This window comes from Ahaetulla prasina, chromosome 5 (assembly GCF_028640845.1).
Source record: "Ahaetulla prasina isolate Xishuangbanna chromosome 5, ASM2864084v1, whole genome shotgun sequence".
Lineage (NCBI taxonomy): Eukaryota > Metazoa > Chordata > Lepidosauria > Squamata > Colubridae > Ahaetulla > Ahaetulla prasina.
In genome coordinates this window covers 4,658,038-4,682,958 of record NC_080543.1, presented here as the reverse complement: position 1 = coordinate 4,682,958, position 24,921 = coordinate 4,658,038, and the positions used below count along the sequence as shown (strand labels likewise).

The following is a 24,921-nucleotide window of genomic DNA, read 5'->3' as shown; positions in this document are numbered from 1 at the left end:
CTGAGCTTGGTTGTTTTCTTGCAAACGTTTCATGACCTGACTAGGTAACATCATCAGTGGTAGAAGGGAGTCGGGGGTTTGTGGAAAGGAGGAGAAGGAGATCTCTGAGCTTGGTTGTTTTCTTGCAAACGTTTCATGACCTAACGAGGTAACAGCATCAGTGCACAGGATGATTTGTTGAAATTTGCCCATTTTAAATGTTGGGACATTTGAAGTTGGGACTCCAGATTGATCGCTTGGGGAGGGCTTCCCGGGGTCTTCTCAAAATGTTTTGGACTTGCACTCCTTCCCTCTACAAGGGCTCCTCGACTCATAACCCATCCATTTCGCGTTGGGAGCCCCGCGTGTCTTCCTACGTTGGGTGCAGCAAAAATGATTCAATCAAACAGAACGGAGCCTGGAAGGGACCTTGGAGGTCTTCTAGTCCAACCCCCTGCTCAAGGAGGAGACCCTATACCCGTCATGGCGAACCTATGGCACAGCACGTGAGCTGTTGCCCAGCTCAGCTCCATCATGCACGTCTACGGAGGCCTCCTGCTGGTCAGCTGATTTGTGGGATGCGTGTTGGTTGTGGGGAATGCAGGAGATGCGCGCGCATGGACGGGGTGGGTCGTGCGCTTGCACGGGGGTCATGCGCATATGTGCAGAGGTTGGGAGGAGGGGGGTGGTGTGCTCCCTCCACAGTCTGTTTTTGGGCCCAGGAGGCTGCAGGGAGGCTGCTAGGCCCAAAACGGGGGGCGGGGGGGCGGCATGGGTTGCATGAGTGGTGAAATGCAAAATTTGTTACTATCAGTTTGGTGGGCATGGCTTGGTGGAAAGGGGTAAATGTGACTGGGTGGGCATGGCCAACTTTTTTTTTTTTTTTACTTTTAAAAGCATTTTTTTTCTACAATCTCTTGGGCTGAAGAGGTTGTAAAAAAAATGCTTTTAAAAGGCTCCTCTGGCGATCCCAGCTGAGTTGCCTGATCGTCAGAGGTTTTTAAAAGCATTTTTTTTGGCCAAAGAAAAAATGCTTTTAAAAGTAAAACAAAAAACAAAAAAAACTCTCTGATGATTGCACGGCTCAGCTGGGCAGGGATTTTTGCTACCGGTTCTCCGAACCACCCGCCACCATTGCTACCGAATCGGGCGATCCGGTCCAAACCAGGAGCATTTCACCCCTGGGTTACGTGCATATGTGCAGGCAAGCTGGGGAAGCGTGGGCGGATTGTGCGCGCATGCACGGGGGGTGGCATATTGCATTATGGGTGCCGGCACATGTGCATGCTGTCGCACACGCGCACACATACTTTCGGCACACGAGAAAAAGGTTACCCGTCACTGCCCTATACCATTTCAGACAGGTGGCCTCCCAGTCTCTTTTTTTAAAAAAAACCTCCTGTGATGGAGCACTTACAACTTCTGGAGGCCAGTAGTTCCACTGGCTAATTGTTCTCTCCGTTAGGATAAACGGGGGCCAATGACGAAAGCCGTGTTGGGCTTGGAGCTCCACCCCTTTTGTGTGTAAATTGCCACGTTGCACATAACAGGTAGTTCTCAACTTGCAACCCTTCATTTAGTGTTGTAACCTTCGAAAAGCACGGGAAAAAGCAACCCACGCCCGCTTTTCACACTTAAGGACCGTTGCAGCATCCCCGTAGTCACGCGATCAAAATTCAAAGGCTTGGCAACTGGCATGTACTTATGACTGTTCCGGTGGCCTGGGGTCACGTGATCCCCTTTTGGGACCTTCCGGCCAGCGAAGTCAAATGTTGGGAAGCCCAATTCACTTAACAACCGTGTGACTTAACTTATCAACTGCAGTGATTCAGTTAAGGACTGAGGCAAGAAAGGTCGCAAAACCACAGCTTTTGACAGCTGTCTTGCTTAGCGGTGGAAATTTGGGGCTCAAGTGTGGTCATACATCAAGGACTATACTTGCACCTACAACAGGGGTGAGGCTGCTTGCAAAAGTGACGCAGTTTTTATCGTTGCGACGGAAGGATCAGATCTCGCAGGCATCTTTGGGTAAAGATAAACCATGTAGTTTTATTTAGCCAGCATGTGTAAGTCTTTGTTGTGATCTGCCAACAGCCTGAGAGCTGGCAATGGAGTCGGACAGCGATGAGGCTGAGGAAGAGCGTGGGCCAGCCCTGGAGACTGGGGAAGGCCCGGATGAGGGCTCTGCGTCGGAGGCAGAAGTGAGGCCAGGGCCATCGGGAAGTGAGGTGCGGACTCCAGAGCCTCCAGAGACTGATAGTAGTGAGGCAGAGGAACAGGAGGAACCTGTTCCTAATAAATGCATGAGAAGAGCTGCCAGAAGGCAAGAGCAGCTCAAGCAAAAAGGACAACTCTGGAGTAAGGCCAGGAGATGACTGGCCCCTCCCATAAGGCTTAAAAGACCAGCAACAGCATTTGGGCTCTTTGCTGGAAAACAACGTTGATAGCTTCATCTTGTTGCATTTGTTTCACATCAGTATCTTCTGAATGTTTGCCAAGAAAGGCCTTTGGCAGTTTGCCTAATTGGACCCAAGGTTGGTGACAGGACTGAGGAATTTGTGTTGGAAGGAATTTAATTTAGTTGAACTACGCTGAGAATGAAGTAATTCTCAACTGTTCGAATAAAGTTTGTTTGTGTTTACACTGACGGAGTTTCCTACTACCTACCTGGGCCTGGGTCACAACAGTCTTACAGAGAAGGTGTGTACAGACTCAGCAAGTAAGTGTTGTGGGTTCTTGTTCCTTCAGCCGGGGTTATGTAATGGGACGTTTTCCACAACCCCGACTAACATCGCCATCCTGTGAGTTTTGTTATTATTCTGTATTATTATTATTTCTACTGCTTGACAACTGGAGTTCTCCATGTGGGTTATTTTTTTATATATATATTGATGTTTATGGATGACTGTAAAATTGAGATAGAAACACAAGCCAACCCCACCTTAATTTTGTTTACTAGGAGACAACCTTTGCCCGCTTGGGGATGTCATCATTCCAGAGAGATTTCCTTATCTAAACAGAGAAATGGAATGGACAAGGGCGGCCAAAAAGCAGTTTCGACTTCCTGCGGGCTTCCCCATTGAGTTTCCTTTCTGGCATCTGGCAGAGAACATTGTAAATCTCTCCTCCTCCTCCTTTTCCTCCTTCTCCTTCCCCTTTTCCTCCTTCCCCTTCCCCTCGTCGTCCTCCTCTTTCTCCTTCTCCATCTCCTCTCTATTTCTTCTCTTTTCTTCTCCTTCTCTCTCCTTCTCCTCCTTCCCTTCCCTTCCTTTCCCCTTCCCCTCCCCCTCCCTTTCTCCTTCTCTTTCTCCTTCTCCTTCTCTTCCTCCTCCTCCTGGCCCCTTTCCCTTCCCCTCCTCCTTCACCTTCTCTCTCCTTGTCCTTCTTTTTACTTCTCCTTCTCTCTCCTTCTTCTTCTCCTTCTCTTCCTTTCCCTTCTCCTGCCCTTCTTTTCCTCCATTTCCTCCTCGTCCTATTCTCCTCCTCCTCCTTCCCTTCCCTTCTCCTCCTTCTCTCTTTCTCTTGCTTTCTCCTTCTCCTCCTTCTCCTTCCTTTTCCTCTTCCTCCATTTCTCCTTCTCTTCTCCTTTTCTTCCTCCTCCTCCTTCCCTTCCTCCTTCCCTCTTCCTTCTCATTCTCTCTCCTTCTCCTCTTTACTTCTCCTTCTCTCTCCTCCTTCTCTTCCTTCTCTTTCTCCTTCTCCTTCTCTTCCTCCTCCTCCTCCTTTTCTTCCTCCTCCTTTTCTTCCTCCTCCTCCTTCCCTTCTCCTCTCCTTCTCTCTCTTTCTCCTTCTCCTTCCCTTCCTTTCCCTTCTCCTGCCCTTCTTTTCCTCCATTTCCTCCTCGTCCTATTCTCCTCCTCCTCCTTCCCTTCCCTTCTCCGTCTCCTTCTCTCCTTCTCTTTCTTCTCCTTCTCCTCCTTCTCCTTCCCTTCCTTTCCTCTTCCCCTCCATTTCTCCTTCTCTTTCTCCTTTTCTTCCTCCTCCTCCCCTTCCCTTCCTCCTTCCCCTCTTCCTTCTCATTCTCTCTCCTTCTCCTCTTTACTTCTCCTTCTCTCTCCTCCTCCTTCCCTTCCTTTCCCCTTCCCTTCTCTTTCTCCTTTTCCTCCTCCTCCTTTTCTTCCTCCTCCTCTTCTTCCCCTCCTCCTCCTTCCCTTCTCCCTCTCCTTCTCTCTCTTTCTCCTTCTCCTTCCCTTCCTTTCCCCTTCTCTTTCTTCTTCTCTTTCCCTTCTCTTTCTCCTTGACCTTCTCCCTCCCGTTCTCTTTCCTCTTTCATAAGGTATGTAAGAGACTGCTGGCAGGTGGGAGAGGAAGTGAGGGATTGCAAGATAGACTGGGAAACTGTCACAGAATGTTGAAAATGAAGATCATGCGACTTCTGCAATACAGGTAATCCTCGACCTACAGCCACAAGTGAGCCCAAAAATTCTCTTGCTCAGTGAGACAGTTGTTAAGTGAGTGCACAGGGATTGGCTTAACTGCTGTGGCAACAAAAGGTCCTGAAATTGGAGGTGACTCACTTAACAACCACCTTGCTTAACAGCAGAAATTCTGATCTGTAGTCATAAGTCGAGGACTACTTGTAAGCAGAACCTTAACTGTGAAAGAGACTGATCCGACAAAGCACAGTTGTGAAATCTGAACGAACATTGGTAGTCCTCGAGTTACGACTGTAACATTTGTCAGGCGAGTGCCTTTCATTTTACAACTTTTCTTGCTGCCGTTGTTAAGCGAAGCATTGCATTTGTGTAAATTAGTCACACGGTTGTTAACTGAATCTGGATTCCACAGTTGACTTTGCTCGTCTGAAGGTCGCAAAAGGGGAACGTCACGTGACCCCGAGACACTGCGACTGTCATAAACATGAACCACTTGCCAAGCGTCTGAATTTCGATCACGTGACCATCAGGGTGCATGTGATGCTGCAACGGTCGTAAGTGTGAAAAATGGTCCTAACTCACTATTTTCAGTGCCATTGTAACTTTGAAGGGTCACTAAATGAACCGTTGTAAGACAAGGACTGCCTATATTCATCACATACAGTAGGGAGACCATTAGTTTTCGATATTTTGCCTTATGCTGTATAAAAGAACGGTCACTAAGTGAACCATTGTAAGTCAAGGACTATCTGAATTGCAGTGAAATGCAGGAGCATGAAAACCAGACATGGGTGTCTTCCCAAAACTTGAATTGGACAAGTCAAGCATAAAAACTTATTTTTCAGGATTAAAGTCTTCCCTTAATAAAATCACAATCAATGTACCAAATTTTTCGGACTATAAGACACACCTAAATTTAGAAAACAACAAAAAAAGTTTTTGGCCTCCCTTTTTTGAGGCCTTTTTTCGGCCTGTTTCTGGGGCTTTTTCTGACCTGTTTTCAAGGCTTTTTTCAGCCCGTTTTGGGGGCTTTTTGGGTGGGGGCTGTTTTTGAGGGTTTGGCCCATTTTCGGAGCTTTTTGGGGGCTGTTTTCGAGGCTTTTTGAGGGCCGTTTTCGAGGGGTTTTCCAGCCCATTTTTTCAGAAAAAATGAGCTGAAAAAGCTCCCAAAATAGGCCAAAAAATGCCTCAAAAACAGGCTGAAAAAAGCCTTGAAAACAGGGCATGTGGAGGCAAAAAAAACGGCCGGGAGTGGGCAGGGCGTCAGCAATATTTGATCTATAAGATATAGAGACATTTCCTCCCCCTTTTGGGAGACAAATAGTGCATCTTATAGTCCAAAAATACGGTAATTAAAAAAAAACCACGAAACTGCTTGAAAAGCGGAATCCGTAACATATAACCCTGATTAGTCATGTCCTAATAAACACGGGTTCCAGACTCTGGAAGTGAGCAATGCTTTGAACAGACATGCGTCTCCTGGACCAAAATAGCAGGAACCCTCTTCCACTAAATTAAGGGCAAGTGGGGAGATGCTATGCAGGTAGTCCTTAACTTACAACAGTTCGCTTAGTGACCATTTGGAATTACGACATCGCTGAAAAAAGTGAACTTACAATCGTTTCTCTCACACTTACGGCCTCTGCAGCATTCCACACGGTCACTAAAATTCAGACACCTGGCAACTGATCCATATTTTATTTTGTTTTGTTTTGTTTTATTTTTTATATTATTTCAAATTTTATATTTTATTTTATTTTATATTTATTTTATTTTATATTTATTTTATTATTTTATTTTATTTTATTGTTTTATTTTAATTTGATTTAATTTATTTTATATTTTATTATTTTATTATTTTATTTTTTATTTTTATATTTATTTTATTTTTTATATTTATTTTATTTATTTTAATTTTAATTTGATTTAATTTATTTTATATTTTTTTTATATTTTATTTTTATATTTATTTTATTTTATTTTTTATATTTTATTTTAATTTTGATTTGATTTAATTTATTTTTATTATTATTATTTTTTTATATATATATTTTTATTTTTATATTTATTTTATTTATTATCTTATCTCTAAACAAATAGTTGTAAGTGGAGGACTACCTATGTAGGTGTTCTTTTGGTCAGCTAATTACCAGTATGGTATCAATGCAGGCTAAATTATTGGCCCCCCTAAAGTGGTGTTTTTCAATTTTGGAAACTTTAAGATGTGTGGACTTCAACTCCTAGACTTCCCTTGATGTCAGGCCTCCAGGAACCAAGAAAGACACATGGAATAACCTCTGAGCAATTTCCTTTCTCGTTCTTCACCTCTGCACAGAAATTGTGCCAAACTAAACAACTGCTTACATCACTATAGATATATTCTGAAAATTGCTAAGGATGAGCCTCTTAGCTCTCCATCTTCTGACCAAACTATCTAAGCTTTGCTATCTTTTGATCCCCCTCGAATACATGCCTGATCACTAGGGGACAGGGAGTTCTAGTCCCACCATAGAAATAAAAACCAGCTGGGTGATTCTGGGCCAGGAGATGGGGAATTCTAGTCCCGCCTTAAGTGTTGTGACTCGTCCTCCCTCCTCTCCTCAGCCGGGCCCCTCCTGTCTCCAACCGGGCCATTTATCAGACTCCGAGTCTGATAATGAAGATGAACGGCCTGTCATGACTCCAGCCACCCCCCCCCCCATTCCGCCTGGCCCCATGCCCAGAGAGGATTCCAGGAGTGAAAGGACAAGCCCGATAAACCTCACTCATACAGCGTGTGTTCCTTTGGCTCAGCCTTCAGAGCAGGAAGCCAGCCAGGTGCTGGAATTACCCGGGCCTACTCCCTCTGACCCCTCCCTTTCCCAGACGCTGACAGCAGATCCAGCTGAAGACAATTCAGATTAGGTGGACCCTCGCTTCCGGAGATCTGAGAGGCGACGCCAGCAGAAGGAGGGGTGGGGCAGGCTTGGATAAATGCTGAGTCATGGAGCCACACCCCACAGCCTATATAAAGGACCTGCTTTTGGCATTCCAACTTTGAATCAAGCAAAGTCTTATCTAGTTGGCCGATATCGGACTCTATCGCTGAAGTCACAACTTGGACTCCTGCCTGCCCTGATAAACCTCGAATGCACTTGGCAGAGGCTTCGTTGCCAAGTTTGTTACGGACTTTCTTGACTCGTTCGTCGGAGTGGGAGTGGGACACGACATTAAGTATGAAAGCTGCCTGAATGATTTTGGGCCAATCACCAGGAGAAGAAGAGTTCTAGTCCCACCTTAGGTATGAAAGTCAGCTCAGCTGGGTGACTTTGGGCCAATCGCCAGGAAGAAATGAGTTCTAGTCCTGCCTTAAGCATGAAAGCCAGCTGGGTGACTTTGGGTCAATCACCAGGAGACAGGGAATTCTAGTCCCGCCTTAAGTATGAAAGCTGCCTGAATGACTTTGGGCCATTCTCTCTCAGCCCAACCGACTTCACAGGGTTGTTGTAGGGAAAATATTAGGAAAAAGGGAGTATTAGATATGCTTGTTGCCTTAAGTTGAAGTAATAAAGTTGGGATGAGTGAATTAATCGATTAAAAACTAGCATCAACTGCCAGCATTTACAAGCCGAAAACATTTGGAGAACTTTGCCACAGTTTTTTCCCCCACAATGTCCTTAGTCACTACTCACAAGACTTTGGGAAAAAAATCACTAATTTCTTCCGTGTCAATTGGCGAAGATTTGACAGTCTCTATTTTTGGGGGGAAGGGTACCGTATCCTCGTTTGACCCGATACCCTAAATGCAGTCGTGCTGGATGCTAACCTATCATTAAAGCATAACTGATCTTGTTTTAAAGCCATGGTGGTTTGCACAGCGTGGTTTCGGGCTTAGCAAGTGGTTTCGATGTCACCGTTAAGCCAGGCTTGGTTTTGAGAAACGTACGAGGCATTTCGAACAAAACTCAACCTCCTACATTGTTGTGGTTGTGTTGACTTGAAAGTTTACAAGTTGCAATGGTACGATTTACAACTATTTGTTCAGTGGCCGTTCGCAGTTACGTCACTGAAAAGCGTGACTGAGGGCCGTTTTTCATACTTAACGACCGTTGCAGTGTCCCCATGGTCACATGATTTAAAATTTAGATGCTTGGCCACTGACTCGTATTTATGACGGTTGCAGTGTCCTGGGGTCACGTGATCCCCTTTTGTGACAAGCAAAGTCCATGAGGAAGCCAGGCTCCCGTAACAACCGCGTTACCACCTTAACAACTACAGCGATTTGTTTAAACCACTGCGGGGGAGAGAAATCGTAAAACGGGGCAAGACTCACTCAACGACTGTCTCGTTTAGCAACAGAAGTGTTTGGCTCAATTGCGGTTGTGAGTCAAGAACTACCTGTAGTCCAGGCTGCTTGGCTCAACTGGTGTGTTTATGGGCCAGGATGTTACAGGAACCCAGGAAATTATCTGTTCAGTTAAACCTGGTTAGATTAAGCCCAGGTAAGCCCTGTTGGACACTCTTAACTGCAATATAACCAGGAGTGAAATGCTACCGGTTCGCACCGGTTCTAGCAAACCGGTAGTGATAAAAGCTACCAATTCGGATGAACGGGTAGTAAAAATAAAAAGGTACCAGTTCGGGTGAATCTGTAGTTAAAAAAACCTACCAGTTCACCCGAACTGGTATTTCCAACAATCAAAATCCTGCTTTCTAGCGAATCTAAATCACGCTGCACAGCTGTTCCCGCCCCCGGCTGTTCTACTTACCTTGTTAAGCCTTCTTTTTCTGCGCAAAGTGCGCATTTGGTGCGCATTGCACATGCGCACGCAGCAAACCGGTGGCAATCCGCGGAGGATTTCACCACTGAGCATAACCACAGTAAAACCATCATTTTCTTTTAATGACCCCACAATCCCTTGCAGGGGTGGAGTCTGGGCAACTGAATGGAGACGAGTAATGTTTCCTGGCCGGATACCCTACCTGTTCGCCAGTGCGGAGTTTTGTTCAGCAGATATATTCTCAATGTGCCCAGAGAGAGACCATATAACCACAGTAAAACAGAATGCAATAAAATAACCTTGGTTTGCAATTGGCAAATTCCATTTCTGAAGCGCTCGGCAACCAGGTGGCTAGTTTTAAAAGGCCTGTAAGCTGTTCCACCTCTGTTCTTTGATACCGAATTATTTTTTTTCCCCCCTTTCTCCTTTGGATGATCCGTTGGGGGAGTTTCCCCCCCCTTCCTCTTCCTTAAGCCTGTTGCAAAGCCAGCTGGGTGGAGGGAATTCAGGAGAAGTTTTAAAACAAATATGCCTTGTTGCTCTGGCTTTCAGCCTCTCCCGACTCTGGGCAAGGGAGGGAGAGAAGGGGAGCATCTGGCGGGCAGCCCCTTGCCAAGTTTTTGATAAAAGTGAAATACTCCGGAACTTTCTCAACTTGAAAAAGAGAGAAAGAGAGAGAGAAAGGGCTGTGCGGGCATGGCTTTTTGTGCAGGGTGGGTGGATATAATAAACCTTCTGCCAGATGTTTTTTAAATGGATGGTTTCAGCAATTTTTGAAAAAAAAAATTCAGTATCTCAGTTTGAGATAATAATCATAATAATAATAATTTAATTTTTATACCGCCCTTCTCCCGAAGGACTCAGGGCGGTGAACAGGCAGATAAAATAATACTATATATTACAATAAAAACACTCTTTAAAAAACTTATTCAATATGGCCTAAAATTTAAAATACAATACAAAATATAAAATAAACCCCAATAAAATCCAAGTTTAAAAACCCTATTTAAGCCAGTCCTGCTCGGAAGAATAGATACGTCTTCAGCTCGCGGCGAAAGGTCCGGAGGTCAGGAAGTTGTCGAAGTCCTGGGGGAAGTTCGTTCCAGAGGGTAGGTGCCCCCACTGAGAAGGCTCTCCCCCTGGGGGTCGCCAGCCTACACTGTTTGGCTGACGGCACCCTGAGAAGACCCTCTCTATGGGAGCGTACCGGCCGGTGGGAGGCATGTGGTAGCAGAAGGCGGTCCCGAAGATATCCCGGTCCTATGCCATGGAGCGCTTTAAAGGTGGTAACCAGCACCTTGAAGTGCACTCGGAAAACCACAGGTAGCCAGTGCAGCCTGCGCAAAATCGGTGTTATATGGGAGCCACGAGTGGCTCCCTCTATCACCCACGCGGCTGCATTCTGAACCAACTGAAGTCTCCGGGTGCTCCTCAAGAGGAGCCCCATGTAGAGAGCATTGCAGTAGTCCAGGCGAGAAACTCACTTGAGTTTCATGTTTAATGACTTAAGTTAATTATTAATTACTTTATTCATTAAACATGAAACTCAGTCAACTGAACATTCAAAAAGGCATCACAAATACCATTGACTGGTGCTAATGGTTGATATGCTTTGCTACCAGCGTCCTAGGTATCAAACCAAGTACCTTCTAAAGATGTACAATGTTCCAAGTAGCACAGTTTTTTTTTGCAGTTCTGCTGGTGTTATTGCAGGAAGCTGCAATTTCTTGATGTGTTTTGTAAAATTCTTGGACATGGTACCAAGTGCCCCGATGACAGCGGCTATCACTGTTACATGTTTCATCCATAGCCGTGTAGTTTCGATGGCCAGGTCGCGATATTTCGTGAGAGTCCTCGACTTACGACCACAATTGAGCCCAAAGTTTTCATTGTTAAGTGAGACATTTGTTAAGTGAATATTGCTCCATTTTATGACATTTCTTGCCACATTTGTTAAGCGAATCACTGCAGTTGTTAATTGAGTAATCTGGTTGTTAAGAAGGTCACAAAAAGGGGATCGCGACGTGACCCTTGGGATACAGCAACGGTCATAAGTATGAATCGGTTGCCAGGCATCTGAATTTTGATCGCAGGATCATTGCAGATGCTGTGAAGGTCATAAGTGCAAATAATGGTCGTAAATCACATTTTTTCACTGCCGTCGTAATTTTGAACGGTCATTAAATTTACTGTTGTAAATTAAGGATTATGTATGTCAAGTGAACTATTTGTTAGCCTGGGCAATTTTAAGCTGTGTGGACTTCAACTCCCAGAATCCCCCAACTGGTGGAATTGAAGTTGAAGTCCACACAGCTTAAAGCCGTCCACGCCGAGAAATACGGTGGTAAAGTGCTAAGCATAGACTTAAAAATTAACTATTTTCTTTGTTCTGAATCTTCAGCGCGGTCCATGAACCAAGCTAGGAAAGAAATATTAATTTTAATCTCTGGGATGGTTCACACATTCAATGATAGAAGAGACACACTTGGTGGGAAAGAAAAGACGAATTTTTAATTTTATTTTATAGTTCGGTATTTTTGTGTCTGCCTTCACAGTGGGGGTGTGGCTGCTGGTCTCCTGCTCCAAGCCTGTCTTGAATCTAACTTTGGCAGAAAGTTTTGAAAGGATTACAAAACGCTTCCTGCCAGCAACTTCCCAAAGGGAGAAACAAAACAGTTGGTTTAAGTCTGATGAAACACCAACCGGGTTGGTTGGTTGGTTGGTTGCCCGTTAGACAGGTGATAAATCCCTCAAGAAATAGAATTTCCTAATTCCCCCAAATGCCGGAAGCCTCTCCCGCCACTCTCTAGCGCTGTAAAAACAAACCACCAAATAACATATACAGGTAATCCTTAACTTACAACAGTTCATTTAATGACCTTCAAAGTTACAACAGCACTGGAAAAAAAGTGAGCATTTTTCACACTTAATGACCATTGTAGCATCCTCCGGGTCATGTGATCAAAATTCAGACACTTGGCAACTGGCATGTACTTATGACGGTTGCAGTGTCCCAGGGTCACATGATCCCCTTTAGCGACCTCTTGACCAGCAAACTCAAGGGTGACTAACTTAAGCTCAAACTGCCCAAGGAGCTGCTGATTCAGTTCTACAGAGGAATTACTGAGTCTGTCATTTGCACCTCTATAACTGTCTGGTTCGGTTCTGCAACCCAACAAGACAGACACAGACTTCAGAGGATCATTAGAACTGCAGAAAAAATAATTGCTACCAACCTGCCTTCCATGGAGGACCTGGATACTGTACGAATCAAAAAGAGGGCCGTGAAAATATTTGCAGATCACTCGCATCCTGGACATAAACTGTTTCAACTCCCACCCTCAAAACGACGCTATAGAGCACTGCACACCAGAACAACTAGACATAAGAACAGTTTTTTCCCCCAAAGGCCATCACTCTGCTAAACAAATAATTCCCTCAACACTGTCAGACTATTTACTGAATCTGCACTACTATTAATCTTCTCATAGTTCCCATCACCAATCTCTTTCCACTTATGACTGTATGACTATAACTTGTTGCTGGCAATCCTTATGATTTATATTGATATATTGACCATCAATTGTGTTGTAAATGTTGTACCTTGATGAACGTATCTTTTTTTTTTTTATGTACACTGAGAGCATATGCACCAAGACAAATTCCTTGTGTGTCCAATCACACTTGGCCAATAAAAATTCTATTCTATTCTATTCTTAACTGCAGTGGTTCACATAACAAATGGCGCAAAACACACTTAACAAATGTCTCACTTAGGAACAAAACTTCGGGGCTCAATTATGGTTGTAAGTCCGGGATTACCTGTATACACCTCACTGAATATATATATATATATATATATTTATTTCCTGAATTTTGATCATGTGACCTCAGGAATGCTGCAACGGTAAGTGTGAAAAACCATCATAAGTCACACTTCCCAGCGTCGGCGTAACTTTGAATGAACGGTTATAAGTTTGAGCATCAAAACTGGATCAGTGAGCCGGATTGGATTGTCTTAGAGAAAGAAAATTAAATGTGACTTATTGCAGGGAGTGAAAAACTCAACACAACTTCGTGAATCCTCCCTCCCGTTTGAAACTGGAACCCGAATTTGATCTCCGCTGTCCAGTTTTTGTTTCTCGAAATTGCAGAACCAAAAGGTAAAAAAAAATAAATAGTCAACACAACGATGGTTCCTTTTGAGTTAAGGGTTGGTTACCTTCCTGGCATGGACTGTCTGATGGAAAATCTGGCTAGATCCAGCGGTTTGCTCTTGGCTAGCTTAAAGGATCGGTGGTTTTTGGGGTTTTTTTGTGCAACAGCCAAGGTGGGGCACAGGTGTGGCTGTTGTACGGCAGCCGTGGCTGGAAACACTCGGCTTACACAATGCCAAAGACCGTTGCTTATCTGCCAACAGTCTCTTTTCTTCATTTTTTTTTTTTTGCAACACAACTGTTTTTCATCAAAAGCCGCAACGGAGGAATTCACAGGGATGCACGTATCTCATATTTATTTATTTATTTATTTGTTGTTTTTACAAATAATTCAAACGTGGAGAAACACACAGCAAACCTCGCACCTCCTCCTATTGTCTCCGCAACAACAACCCTGTGAGGTGGGTTGGGCTTAGAGAAACTAGCTGGCCCAGAGAGTCACCCGGATGGCTTTTGTGTCTAAAGCGGGAAAACAAGGACTCCTCGGATTACAACCGCAACTGAATGCAGGATGGCTGTTGCTAAGCGAGATGGTGGAGTTCTGCTCCATTTTATGAACTTTCTGGCCGCGGTTGTTAAGTGAGTCGCTGCAGTTGTTAAGGCAACCTGGCTTCCCCTTTGTCTCCGCTCGTCGGAAGGTTGCAAAAAGAGATGACATACTGCCAGGATATTCCGACCGTCATAAATATGAAACAGTTGCCAAGTGTCTGAAGTTTGATCATGTGGTCACGGGAATTATTCTATGGTCATAAGTGTGAAAACTAGTCATAAGTCACTTTTTTCAATGTTGTTGTAACTTCAAACGATCACTTAAATGAATGGTTGTAAGTCAAGGACTACACAATTCACGGTCTCCTGGTGATTGGCCCAAAGTCACCCAGCTGGCTTTCCTGCCTAAGGCAGAACTAGAACTCACCGTCTCCTGGTGATTGGCCCAAAGTCACCCAGCTGGCTTTCCTGCCTAAGGCGGGACTAGAACTCACCGTCTCCTGGTGATTGGCCCAAAGTCATCCAGCCGGCTTTGATGCCTAAGGCGGGACTAGAACTTACAGTCTCCTGGTGATTGGCCCAAAGTCACCCATCCAGCTTTCATGCCTAAGGCGGGACTAGAACTCACCGTCTCCTGGTGATTGGCCCAAAGTCACTCAGCCGGCTTTGATGCCTAAGGCGGGACTAGAACTCACCGTCTCCTGGTGATTGGCCCAAAGTCACCCAGCCGGCTTTGATGCCTAAGGCGGGACTAGAACTCACCGTCTCCTGGTGATTGGCCCAAAGTCACCCAGCCGGCTTTGATGCCTAAGGCAGAACTAGAACTCACCGTCTCCTGGTGATTGGTCCAAAGTCACCCAGCCGGCTTTGATGCCTAAGGCGGGACTAGAACTCACTGTCTCCTGGTGATTGGCCCAAAGTCACCCATCCAGCTTTCATGCCTAAGGCGGGACTAGAACTCACCATCTCCTGGTGATTGGCCCAAAGTCACCCAGCTGTCTTTCAGGGCTAAGGCAGAATTAGTCCACCCATGCTGGTTGGGGGAATTCAGAGAGTCGAACTCCACCCTAGTTGGCCAGGGGAATTCTGGGAGTTGGAGTCCACCCATCTTAAAGTTCCCAAGGCGGAGAAACATTGCTCTAAGGAATTTGCTCATTGTTGCAAATCAGTAGTGGGTTTCAAATCCCGGCACTACCGGTTCACTATTGGGAGCGTGCGAGTGCGCACACTTGCTTCAAGAGCGTGTGGTGCTTCTGCGCATATGCAGAAGGTTCTGTGCATGCACAGAGTGTTTTTGATGACGTCTGGTCAGGTGGGCGGAGCCTCTGGCTGCCACTGCTACCGATTCGCCCAACCGGTAGCAACCCACCATCGCTGCAAATGTGGAAGTAGCCTTACAACAATCGGCCGCTTAGCCTGCAGAGGATTCAAGATGAATTGGAAAGACCTTCCCTGCTGTTGTCCCCAAGATCCTGTATTCAGAGCGACGCCTCTGTTACGCTCCCAGGATCCACTGATCTATGTTGATTGAGATTTGTGGTTATCTGAATTAACCCAATTCTTTGGGTTTTCACCCAATATTCTGCAACTCTAAAGCAACCATCACTCAGTTGTGACCCAGGCCCAAGTAGGTAGTAAGAAACTCAGTCCATGGGAAAAAGCGAACAAACTTTATTCGAACAGCTGAGAATTACTTCATTCCCAGCGTCGTTCAACTCAAATTAAAACAAAGTCCTCCCAACACAAATTCCTCAGTCCTATCGCAAACCTTGGTCCAATTAGGCAAACTGCCAAAGTTGGCAAACATTCAGAAGTCACAAAAATAATTGCAAGACGTAGACGAAGCAGAAGACGCAGCTACCAACGTTGTTTTCCAGCAAAGCTCAAATGCCGTTGCTGGTCTTTTAAGCCTTCTGGGAAGGGCCAATCATCTCTTGGCCCTACTCCCGAGTCGTCCTCTGCTTGAGCTGCTCTTGCCTTCTGGCAGCTCTTCTCATGCATGCATTAGGAACAGGCTCCTCCTGTTCCTCTGCCTCACTACTATCAGTCTCTGGAGGCTCTGGAGTCCGCACCTCACTCCCCGATGGCCCTGGCCCCACCTCAGCCTCATCGCTGTCCGATTTTGTTGCCAGCTCTGCAGGCTGCTGACGGACCACTTAGAAGCAGCTAGCTAGGAATGCTGCAGGGTTTGCTGCCTGTAAATATGTGCAGATAGTCCTCGACTTACTAACAGTTCATTTAGTGACCGAAGTTACAACAGCTCTGGTAAAAGTGAGTTTTATGATCGTTTTTCACTCTTAACGAGCGTTCCAGCATCCCCATGTGTATGTGATGAAATATTCTGTCGCCACTGACTCATATTTACAGCCACTGCAGTGTCCCAGGGTTATGTGATCCCCTCAAAAATTGGGAGATGCTATCATGCGACCCCTGGTCTTTCTCACCATTTAGACCATTCAGGGGTCTCCAACCTTGGCAACTTTAAGACTTGTGGACTTCAATTTCCAGAATTCCTCAGCCAGCTTTGCTTTGCTGGCTGAGGAACTCTGGGAGTTGAAGTCCACAAGTCTTAAAGCTGCCAAGGTTGGAGACCCCTGACTTAGACTACAAGACATACTAATTCCCACAACTGGTCATTCTACAGTTTAGCCTCCGGTCCGCTAATCCTCTTCGTTGCTCTTCTCTACACTCTTTTCTAAAGCCGCAACACGTCTTTAGTATCGTGGCCAGAGGTGGTATTCAGACCAGTTCAGGGGAACTGGTTGCTCCAGTATTTGAATCCCACCTCCGTGGTGACTCAAACTGGACTCCGTAGTAATGTGTTAATGACGTCTTCGTGTATTATTATTAAAAGAAGTAATAATTTGTCCCTTTGTTAGCAAGTTCCTGGAAAATCCATGCCAGTTTTTCTTTAAGTTTTGCCCCAGCCCTGAGTTTTTTTTCCTCAAGCCTTTGCAAGTTAAAACTTGCAGTTTGCTAGTTTGGTTTGCTTTTTGCTTCTCAATTTGGAGGAGAGAGAAAGAAAGACGAGACAGAGAGAGAGAGAGAGAGAGAGAGAGAGAGAGAGAGAAAGAGGAGGAGAGAGGAAAAAGGAAAGAGGAAAAGAGAAAGGAAAGAGAAAGAAAGGGGAAGGAGAGAGAGAAAGAAGTGAGAGAGAGGGAATGAGAAGAGAGGAGAGAGAGAAGAAAAAAGAAGGGAGAGAAAAGAGAGGGAGACGAGTGAAAGAGACGGAAAGATAGTCCTTATTCCGTTCATTTAGTGACCGTTCAAACTTACGACGGCACTGAAAAAAGTGACTTATCACCTTTTCTCCACATTCCCCGGGGCTACGCAATTTACATTCGGATGTTTGACCCGCTGACTCACGCTTATGACGGTCGCATGCTCCCGGAGTCACGCGATTCCCTTTTACGACTTTTGGACAAGCAAACTCAAAGGGGCGGGTGGGTGGGCGGGAAACCAGGTTCGCTTAACGACCGTGCGGCTCATTTCAGAACGGCAGCAATTCGCTTAACGAAGGTGGCGGGAAAAGCCGTCCGACGGGGCAACAAAACAACGCAGGTCTCGCTTAACGTCCGGCTCCGTTGCGGTCGTAAGTCAAGGACCGCCTGTATTTCGGAGAACCGGGGCAGGGGGGGGGAAGGGAGCTTTTTAAGGGTTTTAAAAGAGAAATGCTACAAAAGCAACACCATTCGGGAGGTTTTGATTTATCCTGCCCTGTTCCGGTTCACCCTTGTCTCTTTTCTGTTTAAAAATAGAAGCTGTTAATCATCTTTTGTCTCTTCCCCAGGCTACTGTATATAATTTATTCCTACTGTCACCTCCCTTCTCGTCAGTTCAGTTGGTGTGCTGGTCTCACTTTTCTCTCTTTCTCTTTTTTTTTTTCTTCCTGGGTTTGAAAGGACCTGTTTCCTTTTTTTAAAATCCACCCTTGGAGTTTAATCCCTTTTTTCCCCGCCCCCCCGTTTTGAAACGGGCTGGCCAGTTTTAAAGTGAGGGGGCTTGCCTGCTAGAGCCTTAAAAAAGTAAATGACATTTTGTTTCCTGGAAAAGTTGACAGGTCCTTCAGTTTGCTTTTGAAACGGGTCTTTTTTTCCCATTGACTGGATGATAGCAAACCTTTCATCGTGTTGTTGTTTTTTTCACCTCCCCCCCAGGTGGGCGAAGTGAGGATTTTACAAAGTTTAGCAACGCAAAGAAATAATAGAATAGAATAGAATTTTTATTGGCCAAGTGTGATTGGACACACAAGGAATTTGTCTTGGTGCATATGCTCTCAGTGTACATAAAAGAAAAGATACATTCATCAAGGTACAACATTTACAACACAATTGATGATCAATATATCAATATAAATCATAAGGATTGCCAGCAACAAGTTATAGTCATACAGTCATAAGTGGAAAGAGATTGGTGATGGGAACTATGAAACGATTAATAGTAGTGCAGATTCAGTAAATAGTCTGACAGTGTTGATGGAATTATTTGTTTAGCAGAGTGATGGCCTTCGGGAAAAAACTGTTCTTGTGTCTAGTTGTTCTGGTGTGCAGTGCTCTATAGCGTCGTTTTGAGGGTAGGAGTTGAAACAGTTTATGTCCAGGATGCGAGGGATCTGCAAATATTTTCACGGCCCTCTTCTTGATTCGTGCAGTATACAGGTCCTCAATGGAAGGCAGGTTGGTAGAAATTATTTTTTCTGCAGTTCTAATTATCCTCTGAAGTCTGTGTTTTTCTTGGGTTGCAGAACCGAACCAGACAGTTATAGAGGTGCAAATGACAGACTCAATAATTCCTCTGTAGAATTGGATCAGCAGCTCCTTGGACAGTTTGAGCTTACTGAGTCGGCGCAGAAAGAACATAATTGGATAGAAGAGAATATTCGTAGCTCGGGGTTGAGCAGTGGAGTTCCTTGGTGCTCTGTGAGTTTGGTGGCTTTGTTGCAAATGTTTTATTAGAAGGGAGTGGGGTTTGCGGAGAGGAGGAGGAGGAGGAGGAAAATGTGTGATTGTTACAGCTCTCTGAGCTTGCTTATTTTCTTGCAGACGTTTCATGACCCAACTAGGTAACACCATCAGTGCTGGAAGGGGAGGGAGGTTTGTGGAGATGGAGGTTTCATTACCCAAGCGCTTATTTCAGGGTTCAAAAAAATATAAGACAGGGTCTTATTTTCGGGGAAACACGGTAAGTAGCGTGTCCTGTCAATGACGCTGGCTGGGGAATTCTGGGAGTTGAAGTCTAGCCATCTTAACATGCCCAAAGGTTGAAAAACTTCGGGTTAAACAATTCGGGGTTTGGAGCAGGGATGCTATTCAGCAGGTTTTGAAGAGCCAGTAGTGGAAATTTTGAGTAGTTCAGAGAACCAGCAAATCCCATCTCTGGCTGGCCCCAGAGTGGGGTGGGAATGGGGATTTTGCAATATCCTTCCCCTGCCACGGCCACCAAGCCGCGGCCACAGAACCGGTAGTAAAAAAAAAAAAATTAAATTCCACCACTGCTTTGGAGCCAGAGAGAAACTGGGTGGGATTCCCAAGCCAATTGAAGTGGTCAGCCCGTATTTCTGTAGAGATAAAAAATTACATGACATCACCAGATTATTTTCCATTCTCTGGCATTAACCCGGTGTGGGCCATTTGGTATCCAGCTGTGCTGACCCACAACTCCCTTGGTTGTTAACCAGTGTGTTGTCTAGCACATCTGGAAAGCTATCCAGCCATTGGAAGGCTGTGGATTCCTGAATTCCTTCTGGTGAATTACCCTGTTGTTGTTGTTGTTGTTAGAGTCACTAAGTCGTGTTCCCCACCCCACCCATCCTCCACTGTCTCCTGGGGTTTATTTTATTTCTTTTATTTTTATTTTTTTTATTTATAAAAGTTTTTTATTTTTTCAAACTCACGTACAAACAAACAGCACATTTTTTTTCTGAACAGAGTATTGGCCGAGTCAAAAATTGTTTCCACTTTTAGTTTTCTCCCAACACTATTTTATATATTTCATTTTTTTGCCATAAAATTCTATTTTTTTTTTTAATTTTCCTTCTATTCTGCTATATACACAGTATTACTATTCGCCCTAATCTCTAATTCTTTTTCCACTCCTCTCTTTACTTTTTTTCAAACTGAAACTCCTTTAAATTGAAGTCGGTCCTTTTTCTAAAATCTGAACCTAACTCTTCAATGATCTTATTCGAATGTTCTCCCGTTTAGTTTAGTTTATTTCTTTTTATTTATTTTAGGGAATTTATATTGCCGCCTATTCGCCCATGGCGACTCAAGGCGGCTTACAAGAATATAAAAAAAAACAAAAACAAATAAAAGAGAGAATCATATAATAAATTAATAAAATAATACAATAAAATAACACCCCCCCGCCATGGTAACAACACATGACACAAGCCGTTTAATGGGCTCCATCCCGCTCTGGGTTCCCCAGGCCCACTGGCAGAACCAGGTCTTCAGCGCCTTCTGGAAGAGTGTCAAAGTGGGGGCCGTTCTAATCTCTGGGGGGGGATGATGTTCCAGAGAGAGGGGGCCACCACAGAGAAGGCCCTTAATAATGGGTCTTCTGCATGCTGGCCCCACTGAATGAGTGGGTCAGAAATCCCACTCCCAAAGGGAAGGATCTGGATGCAGTTCTTTGAAAGGGTATAGGGCAGTGATCGCATAATGCAGGGGTCCCTTGGTCCCTTTAAGACTTGTGGTCCCTTTAAGACTTGTGGACTTCAACTCCCAGAGTTCCTAGCCAGCAAAGCTGGCTGAGAAACTTTGGGAGTTGAAGTCCACAAGTGTTCTGTCCTCCTTCGCCTCCGTCCGAGCGATGGCTTAATTAGCCGGCACTATCAGCTCTGGCAGCAGAATAGCCAGCGTCTGCCAAGTGTCTCTGTTATCTCCCTCGACGTCGATGAGTCACCCAGGAACAAACTTCAGCTCTTAGTTAATCAGTTGATTTGCCTGCTGTGAAGAGGCACAGCAGCTCTGGCTGCCTTTATATCCTATAGCTCCATGACTCAGCACTTCCTAGGCCTGCCCCACCCCTGCTTCTGTTGTTCCCGCCTCTCCTGCCTACAAAACCTAGGGTTCAGCCAGGCCTGATTGCCATCAGCTGGGTCTGAAGGTGTGGCCTGGGGGGGGGAGAGTCAGGGGACGGAGGCCTCGTTATCTCCTCCACCTGGCCTGCCTCTGGTTCCTGGAGCTGAGCCAGGGAAGCAGGTGCTCCCGAGGTAAGTCCTGATGGCCCTTCCCCCTCACTTTCCAAGTCATTTTCTGGCAGGAGGCCCGGCTCGGGGGGTGCAGACACAGCAAGTCTTAAAGGGACCAAGGTTGGAGACCTCTGCCATAATTTTTTTTTTATTTATTTACATTTATATCCCGCCCTTCTCCGAAGACTCAGGGCGGCATACATTGTGTAAGGCAATAGTCTCATCCTATTTGTATATTTATATACAAAGTCAACTTATTGCCCCCCCCCCAACAATCTGGGTCCTCATTTTACCTACCTTATAAAGGATGGAAGGCTGAGTCAACCTTGGGCCTGGTGGGACTAGAACCTGCAGTAATTGCAGGCAGCTGTGTTTAATAACAGGCTTCTTACAGCCTGAGCCACACTGTGGCCCTTTAATGCAATGCACCCACTCCCCTGCGAATTTCCCGCATTCACCCTGCCCACCACGCATCCTAAAAATCAGCTGGCTGGCAGGAGGCACGCGTACGCATGCACAATGGAGCTGAGCTGGGCAACAGCTCACGTGCCTGCAGAGAGTGGGTGCCATAGGTTCACCATCATGGGTATAGAGTCCCTTCCAACTCTGTTTTGACTGAATGCATACAGATTTCTTCCCTGCTGTCATTTCATCCTTCCTGATGTGTATTATTCTTCTTCTCTGCAGGGGGAAATAATTGGAAAATTACGGGTACTTCCTGACTTATAATTAGAGGTTTAGTATAACGGCCATACAGCCGTTATATATGGCTGAGCAAAGGAATATAAAGGAGGCTTATTTGATCGAAGTTAAAATATATACATTACTACATGACTAGTACAGGACCTGACAATGGCTACGAATAGAAAAGTTGAAGAAAGACAGGGGCTAATTCTGACTGGACAAGACTAAGCCTTCAGAACAAATACTTGCAAATGGTCCTTGAGTTACAGCCATTCATTTAGTGACCGTTCAAAGTTACAACAGCACCAAAAAAAGTGCCTTATGAGCGGTTTTCCGATTGGCTGTACAGACAGTCCTCAATTTACGACCATTGCTGCATCTCCATGATTGTGTGATCAACATTTGAACAAATTTGCAACCGGCACATATTTATGCTGGTTGCTGTGTCTCAGGGGTCATACGGGTCCCCTATTGCGACCTTCTGAGGTCAAATGGGAAAGCCCAATTCACTTAACAACCGTGTTGCTCACTGAACGAACTGCAGCGATTCGCTTAACAATGGTGGCAAGAAAGATCGCAAAACGGGGTGAAATCCATTGAACAAGTGTCTCGCTTAGCAGTGGAAATTTTGGGCTAAGTTATGGTCATAAGTCAAGGACTACCTGTACGAGGAAAGGTTAGGAACCGTGAACCAAGGGTTGGCATCTCCCAACCCATGGCCCTTTCCCAGAGAAGTTCTGGATCAACTTGTTGTTCAGGAAGGTCCCTGAGGATCCCAGCATCTGTGTAGAATTGGTGGGACCGGTCTTAACCACCTGTGTCACCTCTACTTTTTCTTGTTTTCGTTCTGCAGGTGTCCCAAGATGTCTTCCTTGGTTTGGTTCCAGGTGCTGCTAGTTTTGCCCTGTTTTGGTACCACCTCAAGGACTTGTTTCCCGAGATGCCACTGCGAAGTGGAGACCTTTGGCCTCTTCGACAGCTTCAGCCTCACCAAAGTGGACTGCAGTGGGATCGGATCCCACCTGGTGCCTGTTCCCATCCCCTTGGACACCACTTACTTGGATTTATCTTCCAACCATCTGGAAGCCATCAACCAGTCCATGTTAACTGGGCCTGGTTACACCACTCTCGTAGGCCTTGACTTGAGCTACAATAAAATCTCCAAGGTAGTCCCTACCACCTTCTCGAGACTCAGGTATCTTGAGTCTTTGGATCTGAGCCATAACTCTTTGGTGACCATCCCCGAGGACTGTTTCTCTCAGTCCCCTCTGGGAGAAGCGGACCTCAGCAACAACCTTCTCTTGGAGGTCACCTTGAACGTCTTTGCCTTCAAAGGTCAAGGGAAACCCATCAACGTTGACCTTTCCAACAACTTAATAAGCCGGGTGTCCAGGTACTCGGAGAAACCCGTTCCTAACATTCAAAGCTTAAATCTCTCGGGGAACCGATTAACCAGCATCCCGGATCTTCAAGGGATCCCCCTTCGTTACTTAAACCTGGACGGAAACCCGGTGTCCACCGTTCAGAAGGACGCCTTCCTGGGCCTGAAAGGGTTAACCCACTTGTCCTTGAGCGGGATTCAACATCTCTTGGACATTTCGCCTTTTGGCTTCAAGGACCTCTCCGCTCTCCAAGTGCTGGACTTATCCAACAACCCCAACATGAAATCCTTGAACCCCAAGGTGTTCTACAGCCTCAGTTCTTTGCAGGAGCTCAACCTCTCGGGGACGGGAGTGGCCAACACTTTCTCCAAACCGATGTTGAGATACTTGCCTTCCATCAAGAGCGTGGCCTTGGCCAAGGACATCCGGTGTCTCAAGACCGTTCGGGAAGGCCACTACCACCGAGCAGCTGGGCCGAGCACAAAAGAGGTCCTACGATGTCACAGCGGCCACGGATCCGTGGCACCCTACGTGTTGTGACCAAGGACCGAACCTCCGCAAGATTGGACTTCTGTTTTCTTTAAAAAAAAAAAAAAAAATCAAACACAGCCACGAATGTGCCTTCTGTACAAACATTTAATTTATACCTTTTTCTTTGTATATCTCAACTCCGCATTGCAATAAGGGATGGGACAGAATGTTCGTGAGTCTCGTTTATTTCAGCGGTTCCCCCCCCCCCAAATTTCCAGCTCCGTGAACCGCCGGTGATGGGGGTGCCCCCCACCCCACCCCCATCACCGGTGGTCCACAGAGCTGGAAGGGGATGGTTTCATGCGCACACACCTGCCACTTGCGCAATAGCTTCGTGTGCTTGAACACTCGCCTGCAGTTTGCATGGCCCGGTTACCAATGAGACATGGACCACTACCAGTCCACAGAAAGGGCCTGGGGCAGGGGTGAAATGTAAAATTTGTTACTACCAGTTCTGTGGGCATAGCTTGGTGGGGGGGTGGTAGTGGTAATGTGACAGTGGGTGTGGCCAACTTTTCTTTTTTTTTTTTAACTTTTAAAAGCATTTTTTCTACAACCTCTTCAGCTGAAGAGGTTGTTAAAAATGCTTTTAAAAGCCTCTGATGATCAGGCAACTCAGCTGGGATCATCAGAGCAGCCTTTTAAAGGCTTTTCTTCATCAACCTCTTCGGCTTTTAAAGGGTTCTGACGATCCCAGCTGAGCTGCGCGATCATTAGAGGGGTGTTTTTTTTAACTTTTAAAAACATTTTTTTGGCCGAAGAAAAAATGCTTTTAAAAGTAAAAAAAAAAAAAAACCTCTGATGATCGCGCGGCTCAGCTGGGCATGGGCGGGGTGGGCAGGGATTTTTGCTACCGGTTCTCCGAACCACCTCGCTGCTATCGCTATCGGATCAAGCAATCCGGTCCGAACCATGCTCCCCCCTGGACTGGGGGTCCCCTGGTTTATTTGATTTTCCTAATGCTCAGTAGTTCTTCTTGAAACCCTGAGACCATAGCTGTGGCTCTACAGTGGGGGTGTCAACTCAAGTCCTGCGGGCCGCATCCGGCTGGCAAATGTGTTCCAATCCAGCCCACAAAGCCATCGTGGAAAATGTAAGAGGCCAGACCACGTCACTTTGGCCCAGTTTACCTGCGTCGCTTCGGCCAAGTCTACCCAATGCAACGAGGAAACATGTCAGCAGTTTGGGGAGTGGCTTCAGGCTGGCCACACCCACCCAGTTTGGCCACGTCTGCCCGGTCCCCTGAGTTCAACCACTGCCCTGATGCAGCTCTCAATGAAATCGAGTTTAACACCCCTGATCTATGGT

General features: G+C 45.7%; 1 protein-coding gene across 5 annotated transcripts in view; it reads left to right on the top strand.

The window, feature by feature from the left end:
- TSKU (tsukushi, small leucine rich proteoglycan) overlaps positions 1-23,780 on the top strand; it is a 29,921-nt gene extending 6,141 nt beyond the window's left edge. For 2 of the 5 annotated variants that reach the window (XM_058186318.1, XM_058186322.1), the window contains one exon: positions 22,554-23,780. In XM_058186318.1, the coding sequence (XP_058042301.1) occupies positions 22,564-23,622 (1,059 nt within the window). In that variant the 5' untranslated portion in view covers positions 22,554-22,563 and the 3' untranslated portion in view covers positions 23,623-23,780. Of the gene's footprint in view, positions 1-2,938; positions 3,094-4,152; positions 4,366-18,565; positions 18,741-22,553 lie in introns of those variants that run through there. The other 3 variants (XM_058186320.1, XM_058186319.1, XM_058186317.1) reach the window with 3 other exon arrangements.
- The last annotated feature ends 1,141 nt before the right edge of the window (positions 23,781-24,921 follow it).